This window comes from Dromiciops gliroides, chromosome 1 (assembly GCF_019393635.1).
Source record: "Dromiciops gliroides isolate mDroGli1 chromosome 1, mDroGli1.pri, whole genome shotgun sequence".
In the NCBI taxonomy this organism is placed as follows: Eukaryota; Metazoa; Chordata; class Mammalia; order Microbiotheria; family Microbiotheriidae; genus Dromiciops; species Dromiciops gliroides.
Window position 1 is genome coordinate 755,834,041 of NC_057861.1, and position 19,066 is coordinate 755,853,106.

The window sequence follows — 19,066 nt, forward strand, 5'->3', positions numbered from 1 at the left end:
ATGGTCACCCCTCCCCCAGCCTTCTCTTCCTCAAAATAAACAGAATATTACCCAGTTGTTTCAATGGATTCTGATGGAAATCTTTATTGTAATAAGATGTGCTTTTTGAACACTGATGGTGATAAAGGGCTATTGATGGGGAAAGATGTGGGAAGGCATGTAATTTAGGCTTTAAAGAATGGATAGAAATTCAATAGGTGATTCAAGAAATGAGGCATTTTGTTCTAACAACACCAGACAGGATCATGGGAACTTTAGATATTTAGAAACTTTTTTTTTTTTTTTGCAAAGTGAGATTTCTTATTTGGTTCAATTAATTTTGAACCAGAGAATAGATCTAAAATGGGGGGAACAATTCTATGGATTTAAAATTTTTTTATTTCTGGAAAAAAGTATGCATCTATATAGACAGTTTATTAATAATCTTGTAAAAAAAACCAAACCCTTCATTGGCATTTCCCAATGATTAGCCTCAGACCAACTCCATAGAAACCCCTTCCTATCTTTCCTATTGCTGTCTAGGGTATCACCATGCTCCCAGCCCCCGAGGCTCCCAGCTTAGGAGTCAGTCTGTACTCCTTACAACCTCCCCCTGGTCCTCTGACTGGCCCTGGCCCCCACCCAATCTGTTGCCAATACCTGTCTATTTCTCCTTTGCACATCTCTTGAATATGCCTCCTTCTCTCCTTTGACCCAGCTGCCACAGTAAATGCAGGCCATGTCACCTTGCGCCTGGACTGTTGTGATAGCTGAAGAGGGGTCTGCCTGCCTCTGATCTCTCCCCACTCTCAGACATCAAAGTGACCTTCCTAAAGCCCAAGTCTGACCATGTCCCTCCTTTCCTTCCCCCCAGCCCCATTCGATCCCCACCAGAGGTTCCTTATTCCCTCCAGAACCAAGTATAAAACCCTCTGTTTTTCCTTTAAAGCCTTCCATAGCCTGCGCCCTTCCCACTTTTCCAGTCTTCGGAGGCCTTACTCACCCCCACATGCTCTCCAATGCAGCTAGTAAAAGGCAGGGGCTTTTGTTCTTAGCCCAAGCTCTCCTAGCAGCTAGCATGGAGCTTTGCCTAGGGTAGGCCTTTCACATATATGTGTTGAATGGGAGTATTTGTTTCATTAATCTTTATTAAATAAAGGCGGGGGATGGTCTCTATCGAATGTTTTCTTCTTGGCAGGAGAGTGAAGCTAAAGGTGTTTCTTGTTTCCTTGTCACCCCTCAGGGATCTCCATCTATCTGAACTGAATTGGAGATGATGTCTCATTCTCTATTTGTAGAGAGGTCTGGAGCAGGCCCCAAATGTCATTTCCCCAGCTGACGTGAGGCTGCTATTTGCAGTGTGGGAATCTAGTTATAGGAAATTAACTGGTGTGAGAGTCTGGCTGGGCTTTTGTTTTCTTTTCTACCCATAGAATGTATTTTATGTTTCTGTCCTTTAAGTTTGGGGCTTGCTGGGGGTGGCCGGGCTCTCCACACAATGCTGTTCCCGATCTCTGTAATGCCTTCTGGGGGAGCCTGTCACAGTATTGGCTGTGGAGAAGAAACGGACTCTTGGTGTAGGGCTCATTTTAAGGGCTGCTGATGCCCCTTTCCCACGGATCTCTTGCTGTGAAGCTCCTTGAAGGCCAGCCTTGCAATTCATTTCCATTCTGTCAGTCTGTTTCATGCAGGTTGCTTTCCCTAGGCTTGTAGAGATGCCAGAGGTTACCTGAAATGTTTCCATGTGCACACAGGTATGATCATCTCCCTTTCCAGATCACAAAACTCCCCCTTTCACTTCTGCTTTGTTTCAGTCAGACTGGCCTTGGAGCTGGTTCCTCTGTGTGAACATGGTGGTCGTTGAGCCGGGATGTTCTCATTTGGGGCACGCTTGGTGCTGTAGTTGCTTTCTTTCTCACTCTATGGAATTGGTTTTCTTTCAGACCCAGCCACACTAAGGATTTATGGCTGCTCCCTGACTTGTCTGACCAAGTATGTCCTGCACTGCTTCTGACTTGTTTTTGGATCCCCAAAGAAATGTTTTAGAGGCACCTAGGTGATGAAATGGATAGAGTGCTGAGCTTGGAGTCAGGGAGACTTGGGTTTAAATGTGACCTTACTAGCTGTGTGACCTTCGACAAGTGACTTAGCCTTGTTTGTCTCAATTTCCTCAACTGTAAATTGGGGATAATGATAGCCCTTATCTCACTGGGTTGTTGGGAGAGAATTAAATGAGATAATTTGTATAAAGTGCTTAGCCCCATGCCTTGTACATAGTAGGTACTTAATAAATGCTTGTTTTCTTCCTTTCTGCTCTGGGAAGCTATACAAAAATGAATCAACTCTTGCTTTTAACTCTGAGTCCCTAGTGTAAGGGCCAAATTTAATATGGGGAGAGTTAATTGGGTGGCATGATGTAATATTGGGGTTCAGAAAATAATGAGGGACCTCTAGGTCCAAAGTTTCCTTCCTTCCAAACTGCCTTTTTTAGTTATTTCTCCCAGGCCAATGAGAAAGGAGATTATCAGCCTCTTTCCCACAAACAAACCAGGTTTTATTAATGGGAATAAATATATAACAAAGGTGAAATTAATAAAGCCAAGGATAAGGGAATAGGGGAAGAGAAAAATGGATAAGCTCCCTGACTCTAGCAAAGACTGACACAATCCCCAAACTTGCTTCCAGCTCAGCTAACTCAAAGAGCTGGCCTGGTTTCTATTAACTCACCACCTGGGGTGCGTGGTTTCTATAGGAGTCAGCTGTGCAGCTCCTCTCCAGTTCACTCTCAGAAGCTCTCAGGAAAAGAGCTCCCAGCCTCAGCATTCACTTTTCTAACTTTTCTCTCCCTCTCCCAAAAGGGAGGTTCTTCAAGTTGCAAGGCTGAGATTGGTCCCCCTGGTGGCGTCAGTAGTATATGTCACTCAGGGCAGGCCAGGTGTAGCCTATATCTAATCATCTCAAGTAGGTACTTAGTCGGTTTCTCAAACAATACTGGATCAATCAGGTGGGAGCCCTGGGTGTCTGCCAAATTCCATTGTTTTATCACACTAGTCAGAAAGCTTGCTCAAGAAGGTCCAGCAGTTTCCAATCTCTCTCTTCTCCTGGACCATCTCCAATCCGTCCCTCCACTACATTCAAGCAATCAATAGCATACATTTGGCATTGCCACGGAGCAAGAGCTTTCTCACTTTTTCTAGCCTAAGAAAAATAAGGAAACCTATAAACCCAAAAGAGTAAATGCCTCCCAGTTTCACAGGGAGCATCAGGTTCACAGCAATGGAGTAGGAGAGGAATGAAGATCACTGGTGCCAGTCTCCTGCTTTGATGAGTCTGGCCTCAAGTTTGAGCATTGGTTGGAATGCTTCATGTCCATGCCCTGGGACCTGGAGCCACTGATATTTCTTCCACTCCTCAGTAGTGGTATATACTCCATTCCTACTCCTACTTCTCTGGCTCTCTAGGCCAGAGGTGGGAGGGGAAATGTGGTGATTTAAGATCATCACCATAGAAAGGGCAAAATTCTTGAGTAGAGTCAAGGAGGTGACTCTGGAGAATTTCTGCTCTAACTTACAGACTTCCATGTGGAGCATCCTGTCTCCTTATCCCTGCTGCTGAGTGCAGGGCCTGGCACATATTAGGCAATTGATAAATGTCCATTGATTGGTCGATGCTAATGGAAGCTGAGATCAGAGAGTTCTATATACATCCCTGGGATCAGAAATTTGCAAATCACTTACAAAATTAACTTCTATTTGCTTTCAATATTCAAATATACAACATCTCCCTCACCTCCCATCACCATCTCCCCCTTCCCAGCTCAATTGATGTAGTCACAAGATGCAGACACGGATACAAGATGTTGTGTATGGTAACAAGGTGTTAGCTAACACACTTTAGAGTGGCAACTCCTCTCTCCCTCCATTGAGTCAGGAAGGGCAACCTGTTTGGCTGAGCTGAAAATCAACCACATTCCTGGGAAGTTTAAATAGATAAGCCCCGGAATCAGGCAACAGTTTGGGAATTGGAGATAATGTAGGCATGAACTAGCAGTGAGAGAAAAACCTAGCTCTTCCCTTCTTAGGGGGAGGAGAGGATTTTCTCTTCCCACTCTCCATTGGCCTAGGCATCTAGCAGCAGAGTGATTCACTCATTTGAAGGCAAGGTCAAGAGGGTTTGAGGCCCAGTTGAGGGAGCAGAGACATATATTCCGAAAAGACACAGACTCAGATAGAGGCAATCATTCAAAGCCATAAACATCTTTAAGAAATGTGACCCCTGGCAAGAAGAGAGCTGACTATGGGCTTGAGAGAGAGCTGACCTTGCTAATCAAGAGCTAAGATGCAGCTAAGATTCCACCAGAAGAGAAAGAACTATGAGACCCTGCAGTGCCAGAGAAGTCAGTAGCCTTAGTCACGTGCATTCTTTACATGTGTCTTACCATCTTTGTCACCCAAGTTGGTCCCCACTTTTCCCATACACTCTGTGTGCATCTGTGGGGAATTGTGCTCTAGGATCTTGGGCAGGGAAGGTTTGTAGCCTTTATTCTTACTTAGTACATTTTTTCTGATAATTAATTGTGTCTAAATGACTATTAATGGGAATCACACCAGTGGAGATGTGTAAGCCCTAGTGGAAGGAGCTCAGACCCACAGGGTAACCTAGGACCATAGGGATCCAACTGATGAGGGTAAGTTCAGGGTGGAGGAGGAATACCACCGATGGGCTCTACATAACCACAACAGCAAAAGAAAGCAAAGCAAAACCACCATCATGGGATCATACATTTAGAGCCTGAATGGACCCTACAGGATCTAATACAACTCCCTCATTTTCCTGATTAATTTATCACTCTTTCTTCAGTTGTCCTTTATCCAATATAATTTTCACTGGATTGTGGCCAGTCAAAAGCGTGTTTAATATCTCTGCTAACCCGTATTTGTTTATGAGGTTGTTATGTCTTAATATACAGTCAGTTTTTGTAAAGGTGCCACACACAGCTGAGAAGAATTTATACTCCTTTTTTGGCAAGTGTAAAGCAGGATTTGAATCCACATTTTCTTTTTCTTTTTTTCAGGGCAATGGGGGTTAAGTGACTTGCCCAGGGTCACACAGCTAGTGTCAAGTGTCTGAGGCCGGATTTGAATTCAGGTCTTTTTGAATCCAGGGCCGGTGCTTTATCTACTGCACCACCTAGCTGCCCCCCACATCTTCTTTAATTTAAGTTTGGTACCCTATAGACTTTGCCAAGCTAACTCTCAGTAGTATATTGATAACGTGCCAAAAGGTCAGCATACATGAAACAAAAAACCCCCAAAACAGTAAAACTGCCTAGTTAACACAAAAAATCATACCTGCAGTCCATGCAATCATACAAGTAGATCACCATGAACAACAAAATAAAATAGGAGCATATTCAGAACATGCAGTAATTAACATGTGCATCAATGAGCGATGAGTGTTATCATCTACCTACATATCCAGTTTCCTTTGTAGTATCCTAAGTAAGTCTACTTTGGTCCCAGATAGACTAGACCTACCTCTCTTGTGTGGGGTGATTGCTCTGCCCACAATTGCCCCTGAGCTGAAAATGGTAGTGTGGCTCAGTCAGAGTCCTCGTCAGAAACCTAGTTTTGTATTCTGAACCCTGAACATGGTGGGGGGGGGGGTGCAGCCTGGCTACTTGGGACGTTTCTTTACCCTAGAAGCCTTTGTGGCTGAAGTTCTAGGCAGGAAAGGTGCTGCTTCCGGCTTTAGTCCACCCTCCTTCTGGGAAATAACAAGGTTGTTTCTGAGATGCTTTGGACTTCACGAGTAGAGACTGACCACTTGTCCTCAGTAATCTGAACAAGTAATCCATCACTGGGGCAGTGAAGTGGCTCTGGCCCTGGAGTCAGGAGGACCTGACTTCAAATCTGGCCTCAGACACTTAACACTTACTAGCTGTGTGACTCTGGGCAAGTCACTTAACCCCAATTGCCTCACTTAAAAAAAAAAAGTAATCCATCACTTCTATCTACCTGCACATCACAGATGTGTCCTATGTGTCCTATGGGAAATAAGTGGTTGTGCTGGATTGTCTTTGTAGAGCCCCCACCGGCTTTTCTGATTGCTTTGTAAACCAGACAGTTGCCTAAGCTCCCCAGCCATGTAGATACTGAGTAGCCCCCCCTTTTCTGCTTGCTAACTCTGACACCTCGACACCAGAGCTTCTCAGAAGGCCTCTCTTTCCTTGTTGAAGGGCCTGCTGATGTTCGTGGGCACCGTTCCATCCCTTGTTTCCACCCAAACTCTCCTGAGCTGACCTCCTGCCTGGGTGCTGAGCCTCTCTCTCTTAGCTGAGATGCCCAAGCACAAGTGGCTCTCATTCAAGCACCAGCAGCCTGTGGCATCCCTCCTGGAGGAGTTGTTGTGACTTGCCTAGGTCACAGAGCTTGCACCTGGTAGAAGCAGGATTTTAATCCAGGTCCTTTCTGAAGAAGACCAGCCAAGCTCTTTCCTCATTATACTACACTGCCTCTTGATACAATTATAAAGCCAGGGGAGACTCTTCCCACGGTTTAAAAACGTCTCCATGTGAATGAATTTCCTCTAGCCATTCTTAATATTCTGGACCCCGACTTCTGTTTAAAACCAAGAAAAGCTCCCCAAGAGCCATGTTCCACAGGAATGGGGATCGCTGTGTCCCTCTCCCCACCCAAAGCAGGGCTAGACTGTTTTCACCAGCCCTCTTCTTGCAGCTCTTGCTGACTTCAAGCGCTCTTTCCAGTGATGACTATTTAAGGGGAGAATTCCTGCAGAAGACATTCTGGTTAGAGAAGAACCTCAACTGTTCCCAGAGGAGGCCTCTGGCCTCTTGGCCAGAACCTGAGAACACTGTCCCTGATCGGTCCAATGCAGGATTTCTGAAGACTTTGTGCTTCTTGGAGATCACTTGTCTTAGAGAAGCACCAGATGGCTGGCTGGCAGAAGGGACCCTGGCCTGAGGGTGGCACCCTCCTCTTGGTTCCCCATTGGACATCACATGGTGGTCATTACAGATAGTCTTAGAGGTGTCCCTGTGGGGTGGAGGAGAGAGCCTGGAGCATAGAGAGATGCCCTTTGATGCTCCCAGCTGGGTACCCTGCTCTGTGAAGCCAGGCCTTCTCTGTCACATTTGGCAGAGACTTCTCTATATCTCAGTGTGGAAGACCTTAACCATATGCCCTAGAATGTTCTGAGCTTTTTTAAAGGAATGGCTTGTTATTTTTCTTCGTTGTTGTCTTTCTCAGCTTTTATGTGGAAATCTGCCAGCACTCTCACCAAGGGGGATCAGGTTATCTTGGAGGCAGAACTTGCTTCTGAAATGAGTCATTTTGAATTTTTCCTTAATTGTATTTTATTTTTGTAAAGTGATATAATTCTGGGGTCTGTGCACTTAAAAAAATCTATTTTGATAACTGCATTTCAATATGATTTGTATCCTTTCTCCCTCTTTGGACTTTATGCAGTTTAAAACTTGATTCTGAGAAGGGGTCCATAGACTTTGCCAAACGGCTGCCAAAGGGCCCGTGGCACAAGGAAGGTAAAGGAAGAAACTCATTGAAAAAGTGATAAAACCTTTTCATCTGTTAATTATTGTGGGGAAATATTTCTGAAGGAGATCTGAGCATATATATATATATATATGAGTGTGTGTGTATGTGTATATGAGAGAGAGAGACAGAGACAGAAACAGAGAGACAGAGAAGGAGACAGAGAGAGACTGCATGTGTGCTCATGTATAGGGAAGCATGGGATAGTGGATAGAGAGATGGTCTCCGACTCCAGAAGACCTGGATTCACATCTTACCTTTGGCATATACTGGCTGTGGGAACTTGGCCAAATCATTTAACCTACGCCAATTAAATCACAGGTATGTATGAAGAAAAAATGTTTGCACACTAAAAATAAAATATAATAAGGAACAAATTAATAAATGAATGATTGGATGGGTGAAAAAAATCATTGATTAAATACTCATTTTGGGCCAGGCACTGTACTAAGCACTAGGGATACAATACAAAAAAGCCAGGTGGGTAGTCCTACCCTCAAAGAGCTTACTCTCTAATAGGAGAAGCCAAGACATCAAAGAATAGTGGCCAGGGAACTGTTTTGTTCTGTTGTCACAGAGTGTCACAGAGATAGGGACAGAGCCTAAGGGAAGTTGCTGGGCACATCCATTCCAGAAAGAATGAAAAGGTACTTCATTTATCTGAAGTTGCCTTTTCTCATCCTTGTAGTGTAGCTCTCTCTGTTCACTGGAGTTTATCTAAGGAGGGCTGTAGTCCACCCTCCTCACACCCAACCCTGCACAGCTTCCTCATTCCTTCTGGGTGGATTCCTCCAGTGAAGACATTCTTTTATTTGACTTGTGAGCTCAGAGGGAATCTATTCAAACATTCAGTTAATCAGAATATAATGGTTTTGGAAGAAGTATTTTAATGTGGCAATATAATGCTGCTGAATGGGTTCTGGAGCTGGGGTTGGGAGAGTTATATTCTCTCTCCTCCTCCCCTCCCCCCCCCCCAGGCTCTGCCACTTGCTACTTGGGTATGAACTTGGGAAAGTGAGACTTCATCCACCTTGGGCTTCAGTTTCCTCCCTTGTAAAATAAAGAAGTTGGACAACATCATCTCTGAGATCCCTTTTTGCCCTCCATCTATTACCTGTGACCCTAGGAACAGTGGGGCTCTGATCCCAGCAATATAGGTTGAGATTCTTGGACACATGTGGTCACATGTGATGGCTATCTTGATGGGGCAATGGCATCTAGTCCTGGAAGCTCAGAGCCTTAACACGTCTCTCTTTCTGTTTCAGGTTATGGTCAGACGGGCCCAATGAGTCATAGAGCTGGTTATGATTCTGTAGCATCGGCTATTTCTGGTCTCATGCACATCACCGGGCCAGAGGTAAATATTTCTGATGATTATACAGTGAAACACAATCATCTCTCAGCAGGCCAATCGAGGGCATTTTTTTTCATTACTAGTACCTGTGAGGGCCAAATTTAATATCTGGAGAGTTAATTGAGTGACTCATCGTAATATTGGGGTCCCGGAAATAATGAGGGACCTCTAGTTCCAAAGCTCCCTCCCCTCTGAAACTGCCTTTTTAGATATTTCTCCCAGGCCAATAAAAAAGGAGCCTTTAAGCCTCTTTTCCACAAACAGGTCAGATTTTATTAATTGGGAATAAAATAAACAGCAAAGGTGAAATTAATAAAAATCAAAGGGAATAGGGAAAAAGAAATGCGGATAATCCTCCTAGCTCTAACCTAAGTCTATACAATCCCCAACTTGCTTCCAGTTAAGCTATTTTGTATGTTAACTCACCACCTGGGGCATCTACTCCTGCTGCTTGAACCACCTGCAAGAAAGAAATTCCGGAAGAGACCAAGACTCCCCTCAGTGAGCATTTAATCTTCCTCCTCCAAAAGGGGGGGTCCTTCAAAAACTGCCTATGGAGAGTGCTTTCTCCTTCTGACATCAGTAGCATATGTCACTTCAGGGCAGGCCAGGTGTGGGCCCTCCCAATGTGGAAACAGCCAAATTCCAATAATCTTACTACATACCCTTTTCCAACTAAACTTGATTTGTATTTCTTTCTTTCTTTTTTTGGTTTTGTTTTTGCTTTTTGCAGGGCAACGGGGATTAAGTGACTTGCCCAGGGTCACACAGCTAGTTAAGTGTCAAGGGTCTGAGGTTGGATTTGAACTCAGGTCCTCCTGAATCCAAGGCCAGTGCTTTATCCACTGTGCCACCTAGCTGCCCCCTGATTTGTATTTCTTTTTTCTTTCTTTCTTTTTTTTTTTTAGTGAGGCAATTGGGGTTAAGTGACTTGCCCAGGGTCACACAGCTAGTAAGTATTAAGTGTCTGAAGCCGGATTTGAACTCAGGTACTCCTGACTCCAGGGCTGGTGCTCTATCCACTGCGCCACCTAGCTGCCCTGGTTTCTATTTCTTAAAGCAAAACAAAGAAGAGTAAGTGAGAGCCACACCAGCCCTTAGCACAGTGCCTGGCACAGAGTAGGCACTTAATTATTGCTTTTAAGTGACAGCTGTCCAAAAGTCAAATGGGCTGCCTTGGGAGGTTGTGGGCTCACTTTTGTGGGAGATATACAAGCAAGTTCTGTGTATATTTAAGAATGGATTGGTTTAGATGGCCTCAGCCAATCCCTTCCAACCGAGATGCTGCAGTTCTGATTCTGTGACTTGCCCATCATTAAAGAGTTAGAAATGTCAGAGATAGGATTTGAACCCAGGTCATTTCGGTCTCTAGTGCTCTTTCTGATTTCTACAGTGACTCTCATGCATGGTTCTCTGCTAGATATTTCTGGTTGTAAAAGTATGAGATGACGATCCTTTTTTGTTGTCATTTGTCTTTTGTTCTTGAAGAGGACCAATGACATCACTCAGGGATTGGTTTAATGAACACTTAAAGAAGAAAGTCGGGATTACCAAGAGTCAGCCAAGGCTAACCAAGAATGGGTTATGCCAGACTAAGCTTATTCCTCCGCCCGCCCCCCGCTTTTTTCTGGATAGGGTTACTAAAAGGTAGGTCAGGGAAATGCCATTGGTCACAGGATCATTGACTGAAAGCTGGGAGGGATCTTCAAGGATCTCTTGAGCAACCTCTTCACTTTCCAGGTGTTGACATAGACCTAACTGGAGAAAGGGACAAAGGTAGGATTTGAACCCAGGCCTTCGGACCCTGAATCTAGGAATGTTTTCATGGTATTGGGTTTTCAATGAGACAGTCACACAGCCTCTTGCTATATCCTTGTTGATTAGATCAATAGATAAAGTGTTTATTAAAAACTTACTATGTGTCAAGCTTTGTACTAAGATCTTGGGCTATGAATGTAAGCAAACAAAACAGTCCCTGCCCTCAAGGAGCTTACAATCTAAAGGAAGAGACAACTCACAAAAGGAGGCAGGAAAGTGGGGGTGGGAGAGGGGAATGAGACACCAGAGGATACCCAGAGCAGGGGCATCTTGTTCTGTGGAAATGGAACAAGGCAGGGCAGCAGATACAAACTGGAGTGAATCCTTGTGCAGGTTTGGGGACCTGGCCATCAGATAGGAAAGGATGGGTTGGGAAAGGACAGCAGAAGGCACTTGTCCTGGCCTGGCCTGCCCTGCCCACTAGTAGTGAAGTAAGCTATCAGATTTGTTTACCAAAGGCTAGAGCCCTCTCCAGAGGTTCTAGCATGAACACCTGGGGTCAAAGGCAGCTAGGTGTCATAGTAGATAGCACTGGGCTTGGAGTTAGGAAGCCAAATCTAGTCTAGGACATTTTCCAGCTGTGTGACCCTGGGTGATTCACTAAAAAAACAAACAAACAAAAAAACTCTACTTGCCTCAGTTTCCCCAACTGTAAAATGGGGATAATATCTACCTTGTGGAGTTTTGGTGAAGATCGAATGAGTTGATATTTGTAAGGCACTTAGCACAGTGCTTGACATGATCTGTGCTTTATAAATGCTTGTTCCTTTACCCCACCTTTGAGTTGATTTTTAGTACTGCTGCTCCCATTGGGAGAGTCCATCTGCTCTGCCCCCTTCCCCCAGTGAACCTGGTAGCAGAGTTCCTCTAAGAATGCAAAAGCATTTTGCATACCCTCCCATGCACTGAAGCTACCAGCCCGAGGCTTGGCTCAGAGGGAGGGGATGGGGGAGGGGAGAAAGGTGCTCTCCTTGCCATCTTCTTTCCAAATGTATTTTTACACTGGCCTTGTCGAACGCAGAGCAGGCTAAGAGATGATGAATTTGATCTTTAAATGTCTAAAAGGATTTTTATAGGGAGAATGGGGAGCAGTTTCCTTTTGTTTGTGGAAGAGCAGACAAGAGGAAATAAGCTTAAATTAAAGAGAAGACATTTGGGTTGGACCATAAAGGGCTGCCTTGACCATTGGTGGGAATGGGCTTTACAACAGGCTGCTGAGGGCTAGTGGGGTGTCTCTGTCCTTGGCAACCTGCAAGCAGGCAGGAGACATTGGCTTTGGGGATGAACCTGCCTAAAGCCAGGAGCCTGGCCCAGAGGATCTCAGGACAGCTTTCCAGTCCCGTGCATCTGTATTTGCTGGAAATTTAGTAATAAAACCACTCTCTTCAAAACTTCCCCAAAGGGGAGATTGGTGTGACTGATTCTCAGATTCCTGTTCCCATTTGGTACTGGGAACAGAGCAGATCCAGAAGGACCCATACTATTACTTTCTGGATCATAGGAAAATTGCAAAGTCACGTGGGAAGTAAGTGCCTGATGAAAGCCCTGAACTGGGCAAATCAGACTGTGGGGGCTTCCCTTTTCCTTATTCTGCCTCCATCATGGACAGCCCGAAAGTGGACAGCAGAAGCTTGAGCAAAGGGGAAGGGACCAAGTGTTTATACAGAGCCGACCATGTGCCAGGCACGGTGCTAAGAGCTTGACAAACATGATCTCATTTGATCCTCCCAACAGCCCTGTTATGACCCCCATTGCCAAACAGGGGTTAAATGACTTGCCCAGGGTCACACAGCTAGCAAGTGTATGAGGCCACATTTGAACTTTGGTCTTCCTGGGAAGGCCCCATGATGGCCAAAGACCCCTCAGTCTTTCAGGGAAGTTGGGAGAGTTAGCCTTGACTTGCTCTCCCTAATCCCATTCTGGCCTCCACTCCCTGAAGGACAGGGAGGTCATAGTTCACCTCTCTCCCCCAGGGTTCTCCAGTCTCCTTAAGGGGGCTGGGAGTGGATAGCCTCTGTGCCCAATGTGGTTTGAACGCCTACTGATGCTATTCTCCCAAGTGCAGGAGGTGGGTTCCCTGCATCCCAATTCCATTGAACTGGACTAACTTTTACAAAGAAATGTTTACTTGGGAAGGCATAGCCACAAATAGACAGACTTAGTCCCCAGTCCCTGGGATTCCTTGGTTCCCCTCCCCCTTTGCATCACCTCCACCTCTGGGGAGGGGCGGAGGCTTAAATTCACAGTTTATCTTAGTTTTTATCCAGCACAATCCCAGTTTCAAGTGTAGAGTCCACCTCAGCCTCCAGTCCTAGGCACTCTGGCTTTGTTAGGCTTCTGGCCAGTCTGACTGGCTGCATCATCTCATCTCAATCCTGGCTCCAAGGGGACCATAGCTTTGATCCTGGGTCTGGTGTGAGTCACAGGTGCCACCTGATATTGAGAAGGACAAACAGCAAACAGAACAGACACAGATGCTGACACCCACAGGCCCTTTACTTGGAGCCTGGGTAGAAGAAGAGGAGGCTCTGGCAGGGAAGTCCTTTCCCTCTCACTGGGTCAGTTCATGGTGTCTCATGTGGGTGAGTTGGGCTCTTTATCCTCTGTGTGCCCAGGAAAGACAGCAAGCTAGAAAGAGAGGACTAGCTCAGTCTCGCCCGTTTTAAAGACTTTACCTATTCCCACTAAGTAGCCAGTCAAAGAGGCTGTCCTCACCTACCCACATGGTAGAGGACCCAGGGTGCCTCCACACTGGGACATCTGGGTATGCTCCAGAGATAAGCCCCATTACTTCCCCAATGGACGAACTTCCAAGCCAGCTCTGCAGTGTGGGGAAGAGGACAGGCTCCCAAGTCAGAGGCCCTGGGTTCAGATGTTGCCTCTGTCACTTACTACTTATGTGACCGTAGGCATATTGCTTCACCTCTCTGAGCCTCAGTTTCTCCATCTCTAAACATTGGGATCTGGACCAGATGACCTCTAAGGTCTTTTCAGGCTCCAGGCCTAGGATTCTAAGTGTGACCTTGGATGAGTCATTTCAGTTCCCATGGCCTCAGTTTCCTTCTTTGTAAAAAGTCAGTGTTACACTAGATGGTCATTTAAATTGTGAGCATAGTTCTCCCTTCCTTCCTTCCATGGTGATCCTTGAAGTCAACTTTCATTTTAGAATGCTTTCCAAGTTGTAATCCTGTCCTGATAAAGCCAGAAGCTCTCCCAATGAGTCATGTGCACATGATGACAGTGACTCTTATCATTGAACTTGGGCTCCCAATGCCTGTGTTAGTTAGGAGCCCATGAGCCTCGTTAAGAGCAGTCTGGCTGGTCTGTAGACTGACAGAACACAGATCCAGACCTGCTGAAGCCCACTGTCATCACATTAGGCAACAACCTGGGAGGCCCCTCTCCAGACTAGCATTGGCCCTGGGGGGCTGTAGTTCTGTCCCTAGGACAAAGGAAGGCTGAGACAGTGGAGCAGTAGATAGAGCACAGGAATACCTGAGCTCAAATCCAGCCTCAGACACTTACTTAACTGTATGACCCTGGACAAGTCACTTAACAGGTTCCTCAACTACAAAATGGAGATAATAATAGCAATGACCACCCAGGGTTGTTCTGAGATAATATTTGTGAAGTTCCCTATATAAGTGCCTCTTCTATTCCTCTTTCCCTGAGGGACAACTCTTCTCAGAAAGGAGAACAATTACAGAATCTGAGAGCCGGAAAGGACTTCAGAGTCCATCTCCTTCGACCTGACCACGTCTCCTTTCTGCAGCTGACTTGCCACATAGTGGGCAAATATGTGGAAATTTCCAGAGGCATATTTGGTCTCTAGCTCCAGAAACCTTCCAACAGTGGGAGCCATCCATGAGTAAAACAGGCTGCCTTGGAGGGAGGGGTCTTTGAGCAGTGGTAACTGGTTGGGAATGTTGTAAGGGGACTTCCTTTTGCCTTCAGGCCAGGACTCTTTGGTCACTCAGCTTCCTTCCAGCTCTCCGATCCCATGATTTGGAGTCAATGTCATCTTCCCATGTTGGAAGGAAGCTGTCCTGTCCCCTCTCAGTTTTCTTTTCTTTAGGTTTCCTTCAGCTGATTCCCTGTCCCCCTCCAGCATGGATTCAAGCCCCTTCACCATCCTTGTTGCTTTCTTTGGATGCTCTCCAGTTTAGCAATATCCTCTCTAGAACATGGCAGCTGGGTCTGATCACAGTGCTCCACACTGGGTCTGACCAGGGCACAAGAGAGTGGGACTCCTGGGTCCTGAGTGTTTAGCTTTTGCTGTCCTGCCTTGCTATTTCTCTCTGAATGTGAGGTCCTCTCCACCTCAGTTCCTTTTCAGACAATCTGCGCTCTAGCTACACCATCCCCATCTTGGACTAGTGACATTCATTTTCTGAACCCAAGTGTGGGCCTTTGTAGTGATTGTTATAATTGTATTTTATTTTTAATTACATTTAGCTTTTTCAATGAACATATTTTCCCCCTTTTCTTCCCACCTTCTTTCAGCCACAATGAGAAAGGGAAAAGAAAAGAAACGAACCTTTTGTAAGGAATACACGTTTAAACCAACCCTATCACCACACAGGCCATGTCCAGCTTTGTGTGCCTTGCTGTGCATTGTGAGTGCACCAGCTCTCTGTTGGGAGGGGGAGCACTGCTTCTTAGAGTCATGGTGGGTCATTGGGTTGGTCAGAGGTCTTGGGTCTTCCAAGATTGTTTGTTTTTACAGCGTTGTTATTGCAGAAATTGTTTTCCCGAGCCAGTTTGTGAAAAGCTTTTTGGATGTGGGCACTGTTATCCAGGATGTTTATCTGTTCAGGGCAGTTTTTATGAGCCTGACATCTCGGCTTTTCCCTAAGCCATTGATAAAAATGTTTTAACAGCACAAGGCCAGAACTGAGCAAGTTTTGAAAAAGAACTTTCTCCTTTCAGGGTTATAGGATAAAGCTGTACTTTGTTCCTTAAAGCCAGATTAGATCAGAATCCCCAAGTACAGGGTCATAAAACCACCGCAGGGGAGGGTAAATGGTGCTTATTTGGACAAATGATTGAAATTCTACTTGCTGTTATGATAACCTTGAGTATTTCAATTCAGCAAGCATTTATTAAGCACCTACTGTGTGCCAGGGACCATGCTAGGCATGGGGCATATAAGGGTGAAAATGAAGTAGTCACTCCTTTCATGGAGGTTACCTTCTGCTACATAAGAGGCTCCTAAGGGGCAGAAAAAGACTTAAGTGTGCTCTAATGGGAAGGGATCCGTTTGAGTGCTGGCTCTGCCGGGAACTCTCCGTGTGGGCTTGGGCAGCTCATACTACCTCTGGCAGTCCTGGTTTCCTCATCTGCAGAATGAAAGGTTCAGAAAGGCTGAGTGTCTGTGGGCTGCCAAGGCAGGGGGCTATCACAGCCGAGGATGGGGGAGCCTCAGCTCTGGTAGTTCCATCTTTCCCTTGGGTCAGTGCCAGGAATGGAGAGGTGACTACCAAGCATCCTCCTTTTGTGAGTTCTCTGGGGAAGAAGGCAGATGGAAGACAGGAGCTCTGTGCACTGGTTCTGACTCCAGCCATTCCCTAAGCAGCAACTGGAAGTTTCCTCTCAGATTGAAGGCCCCGTGGCAGTCTAGCTGGGTGGTAAGGGGGCCTCTCTCCCCCTATGGGAAGGAGTTCAAAGGTATTTCTGAGAGAGCCGCTGCTTATGCCTGTTTTGAGAACTTGGGGACTTCCCAGGGAGTCAGTTCCTGGAATCAAGGGGTGAAAAAAGTCTTGGTTTATGCTTTTTAGAAGGGAAGAGGATGGCTGTGAGGATGTGGGGAACTGTTATCACTTGGGGGCTGATGTGTTTGGCAAGGGCCCCTCTCTCCAAGCCAGTCCTGACCCTGCGTCCTGAACCTAATGTGGGAACTTCCAATAGCCTTCCACAGTTTTTATTCCTGCCCCCTAGTGGTCATTGGAAGAGTGAAACAAAGACCCAGGCACCTCTCGGCTTCCCCTTCGTTCCTTCAGCAGCCGTGCCCAGCGTGGCTCTAGGGAATTGTAGGACAACACAGATGAGGAAGTCATGGCCCTGTCCTTCCTACATCTTTTAGTATGTGAGGTTCCTGGTCAGGCAGAAGGCAATGGGAAATCTTGTTATTTAACCCTCATAGTTTATGCCTTTTGCCCTTGAACCCTTTTGGTTTGCTACTAATGTCTAGAACATACATTTTCTACTGGTCCCATAACTGTCAGGAAATGGATATAATTTGCTTTCATTAAAAAAAAAACACGTTGTATCGATGCCTTTTGTTTTTACGTTGGTCATTTGATTTCCTGATCTCACCTCGGATACTTACTAGCTGTGTGACCCTGGGCAAGTCACTTAACCCTGATCACCTCAAACATCTGGGGGGCATCTCTAGTCATCATGACGTATATCTTTTTTTTTTTTTTAGTGAGGCAATTGGGGTTAAGTGACTTGCCCAGGGTCACACAGCTAGTAAGTGTTAAGTGTCTGAGGCCGGATTTGCACTCAGGTACTCCTGACTCCAGGGCCGGTGCTCTATCCACTGCACCACCTAGCTGCCCCATGACATATATCTTGCCACTGGACCCAGATGGCTCTGGAAGAGAGAGTGAGGCTGATGACCTTTCACAGCCCTCCCTCACTTAAATTGAATTCAGTGCAAGTCATAATATCACCCCGATATCATGGTCCTCTTTGAGAATAAAGGACAAACAACAACAACAACAACAACAACAACAACAACAACGATCTCATTCCCATTGAACCTTCCCTTGTAAGAGAAAAATTGTTAAGGAAAAGTATCACACCTGAGGTACATGCCCCATTCCACACCCACAGTCCTCCACTTCTCTACTGAGAGGAGGGAGGTGTCTTACAGATCCTGTTCTCCAGGGCCAGTGTTCCCCCCTCATTTCTGCCTCTTGTCTTCCCTGGATACTTTTAATCCCACCCACTACAAGAAACCTTTCTTAGTCCTCCTTCCTGCTAGTGCCTTCCCTCTGGGATTATCTCCAATTTACCCTGCATGTACCTAGTTGTTTTCAGATTGTCTTCCCACTGGACTATGAGATCCTTGAGAACAGGAACTATTTTTTCCTTTCTCTGTATCTCCAAAGTCTGGTGTATAATAGGTGTTTAATAAATGCTTGTTGATTGACTTATTCATAGTCACAGTTGAGGAGAGTTGGGCTGCATTTGGTGTTCTTTTCATTGACATTATTGCCTTTGTGAATATTGTCCTTAAGGTTTTGGTTGCTTTGTACAGGGTGGGCCAAAAGTCATGAAGGAGTTTCAATATTTAATAACTACTTTTTATTTTTTTTACCATAGCATCATATACAGCATACATGGGAAATTAATTTAGGGCAGCTAGGTGGTACAGTGGATAGAACACTAGCCCTGAAGTTGGGAGGACCCAAGTTCAAATCTCACCTCAGACACTTACTAGCTGTGTGATCCTGGACAAGTCACTTAACCCCAATAGCCTTAAACATCGCTAGTTGTCCTGATGCCACTGGACCCAGCTGGCCCTGGAGGAGAGAGTGAGGTTGGTGACCTTGGTGAACTTGCATAGCTCTCCCTCATTTAAATCCAATTCACTGCAAGTCATGATATCATTTCCCGATGTCGTGGTCATCTTTGAGAATGAAAGATAAACAACAACAAGGAAATGAATTTACATTATGTGTGAAAAATCAAATCTTGTAAATGGTGAAAAATAAAGAAAAATAAATTTCAAAAAGTTATTAAAACATCACGATTTTTGACTCATGCAATATAAATCCACACACATCTTCCAGTCACAGAGTTGGAGAGCTGAAGACCTTGGTAGCCACATAGGCTATCTCTATATGATGTATATGACAAAGTAGTGATTCAGCCTTGCCTTGGACACTTCCAAGAAGGTGAAGTCATTGCACCTGGAGCCAGCCTACCACCCACTGGCTGGCTCATGTTCCCCTGGACTCTTCAATTCTGGTTGTTCTCTGTACTAAGAAATTCCCACTGAATAACCTTATATACTAACACCTATTCAACAAGCATTTGTTAAGTACTTACCATAGTCCAGGGATAGGGATAAAAAAATGAAAGGGAAGTGGTCCTTGCTCTCAAAGAGCTTTCATCCCACTAGGAGCAATGGTGAATTTCTAGAAAATGAAATATTAAGGGCACACAAAGTAATTTCCAATGTGAGGACTTTAGTGGCTGTGGTAGTCAAGAGAGGCTTCTTGGGGCAAATGACCCTTGAGCAGAACTTGGAAGGAAGTGAGGGACCCTATTAGATGGTGTGAATGGTTAGATGTGGATCAGGTCCCAGAGCATATGGAGATGCCTGAGATACTGT

The 19,066-nt window shown here is 45.4% G+C and overlaps 1 protein-coding gene across 3 annotated transcripts in view; it reads left to right on the top strand.

Moving 5' to 3' along the window:
- The window catches only part of SUGCT (succinyl-CoA:glutarate-CoA transferase), a 623,067-nt gene that overhangs the window by 43,700 nt on the left and 560,301 nt on the right, over positions 1-19,066 (top strand). For all 3 annotated transcript variants that reach the window (XM_044004982.1, XM_044005065.1, XM_044005154.1), the window contains exon 7: positions 8,816-8,907. In XM_044004982.1, coding sequence (XP_043860917.1) covers positions 8,816-8,907 — 92 coding nt within the window. The remainder of the gene's footprint in view (positions 1-8,815; positions 8,908-19,066) is intronic.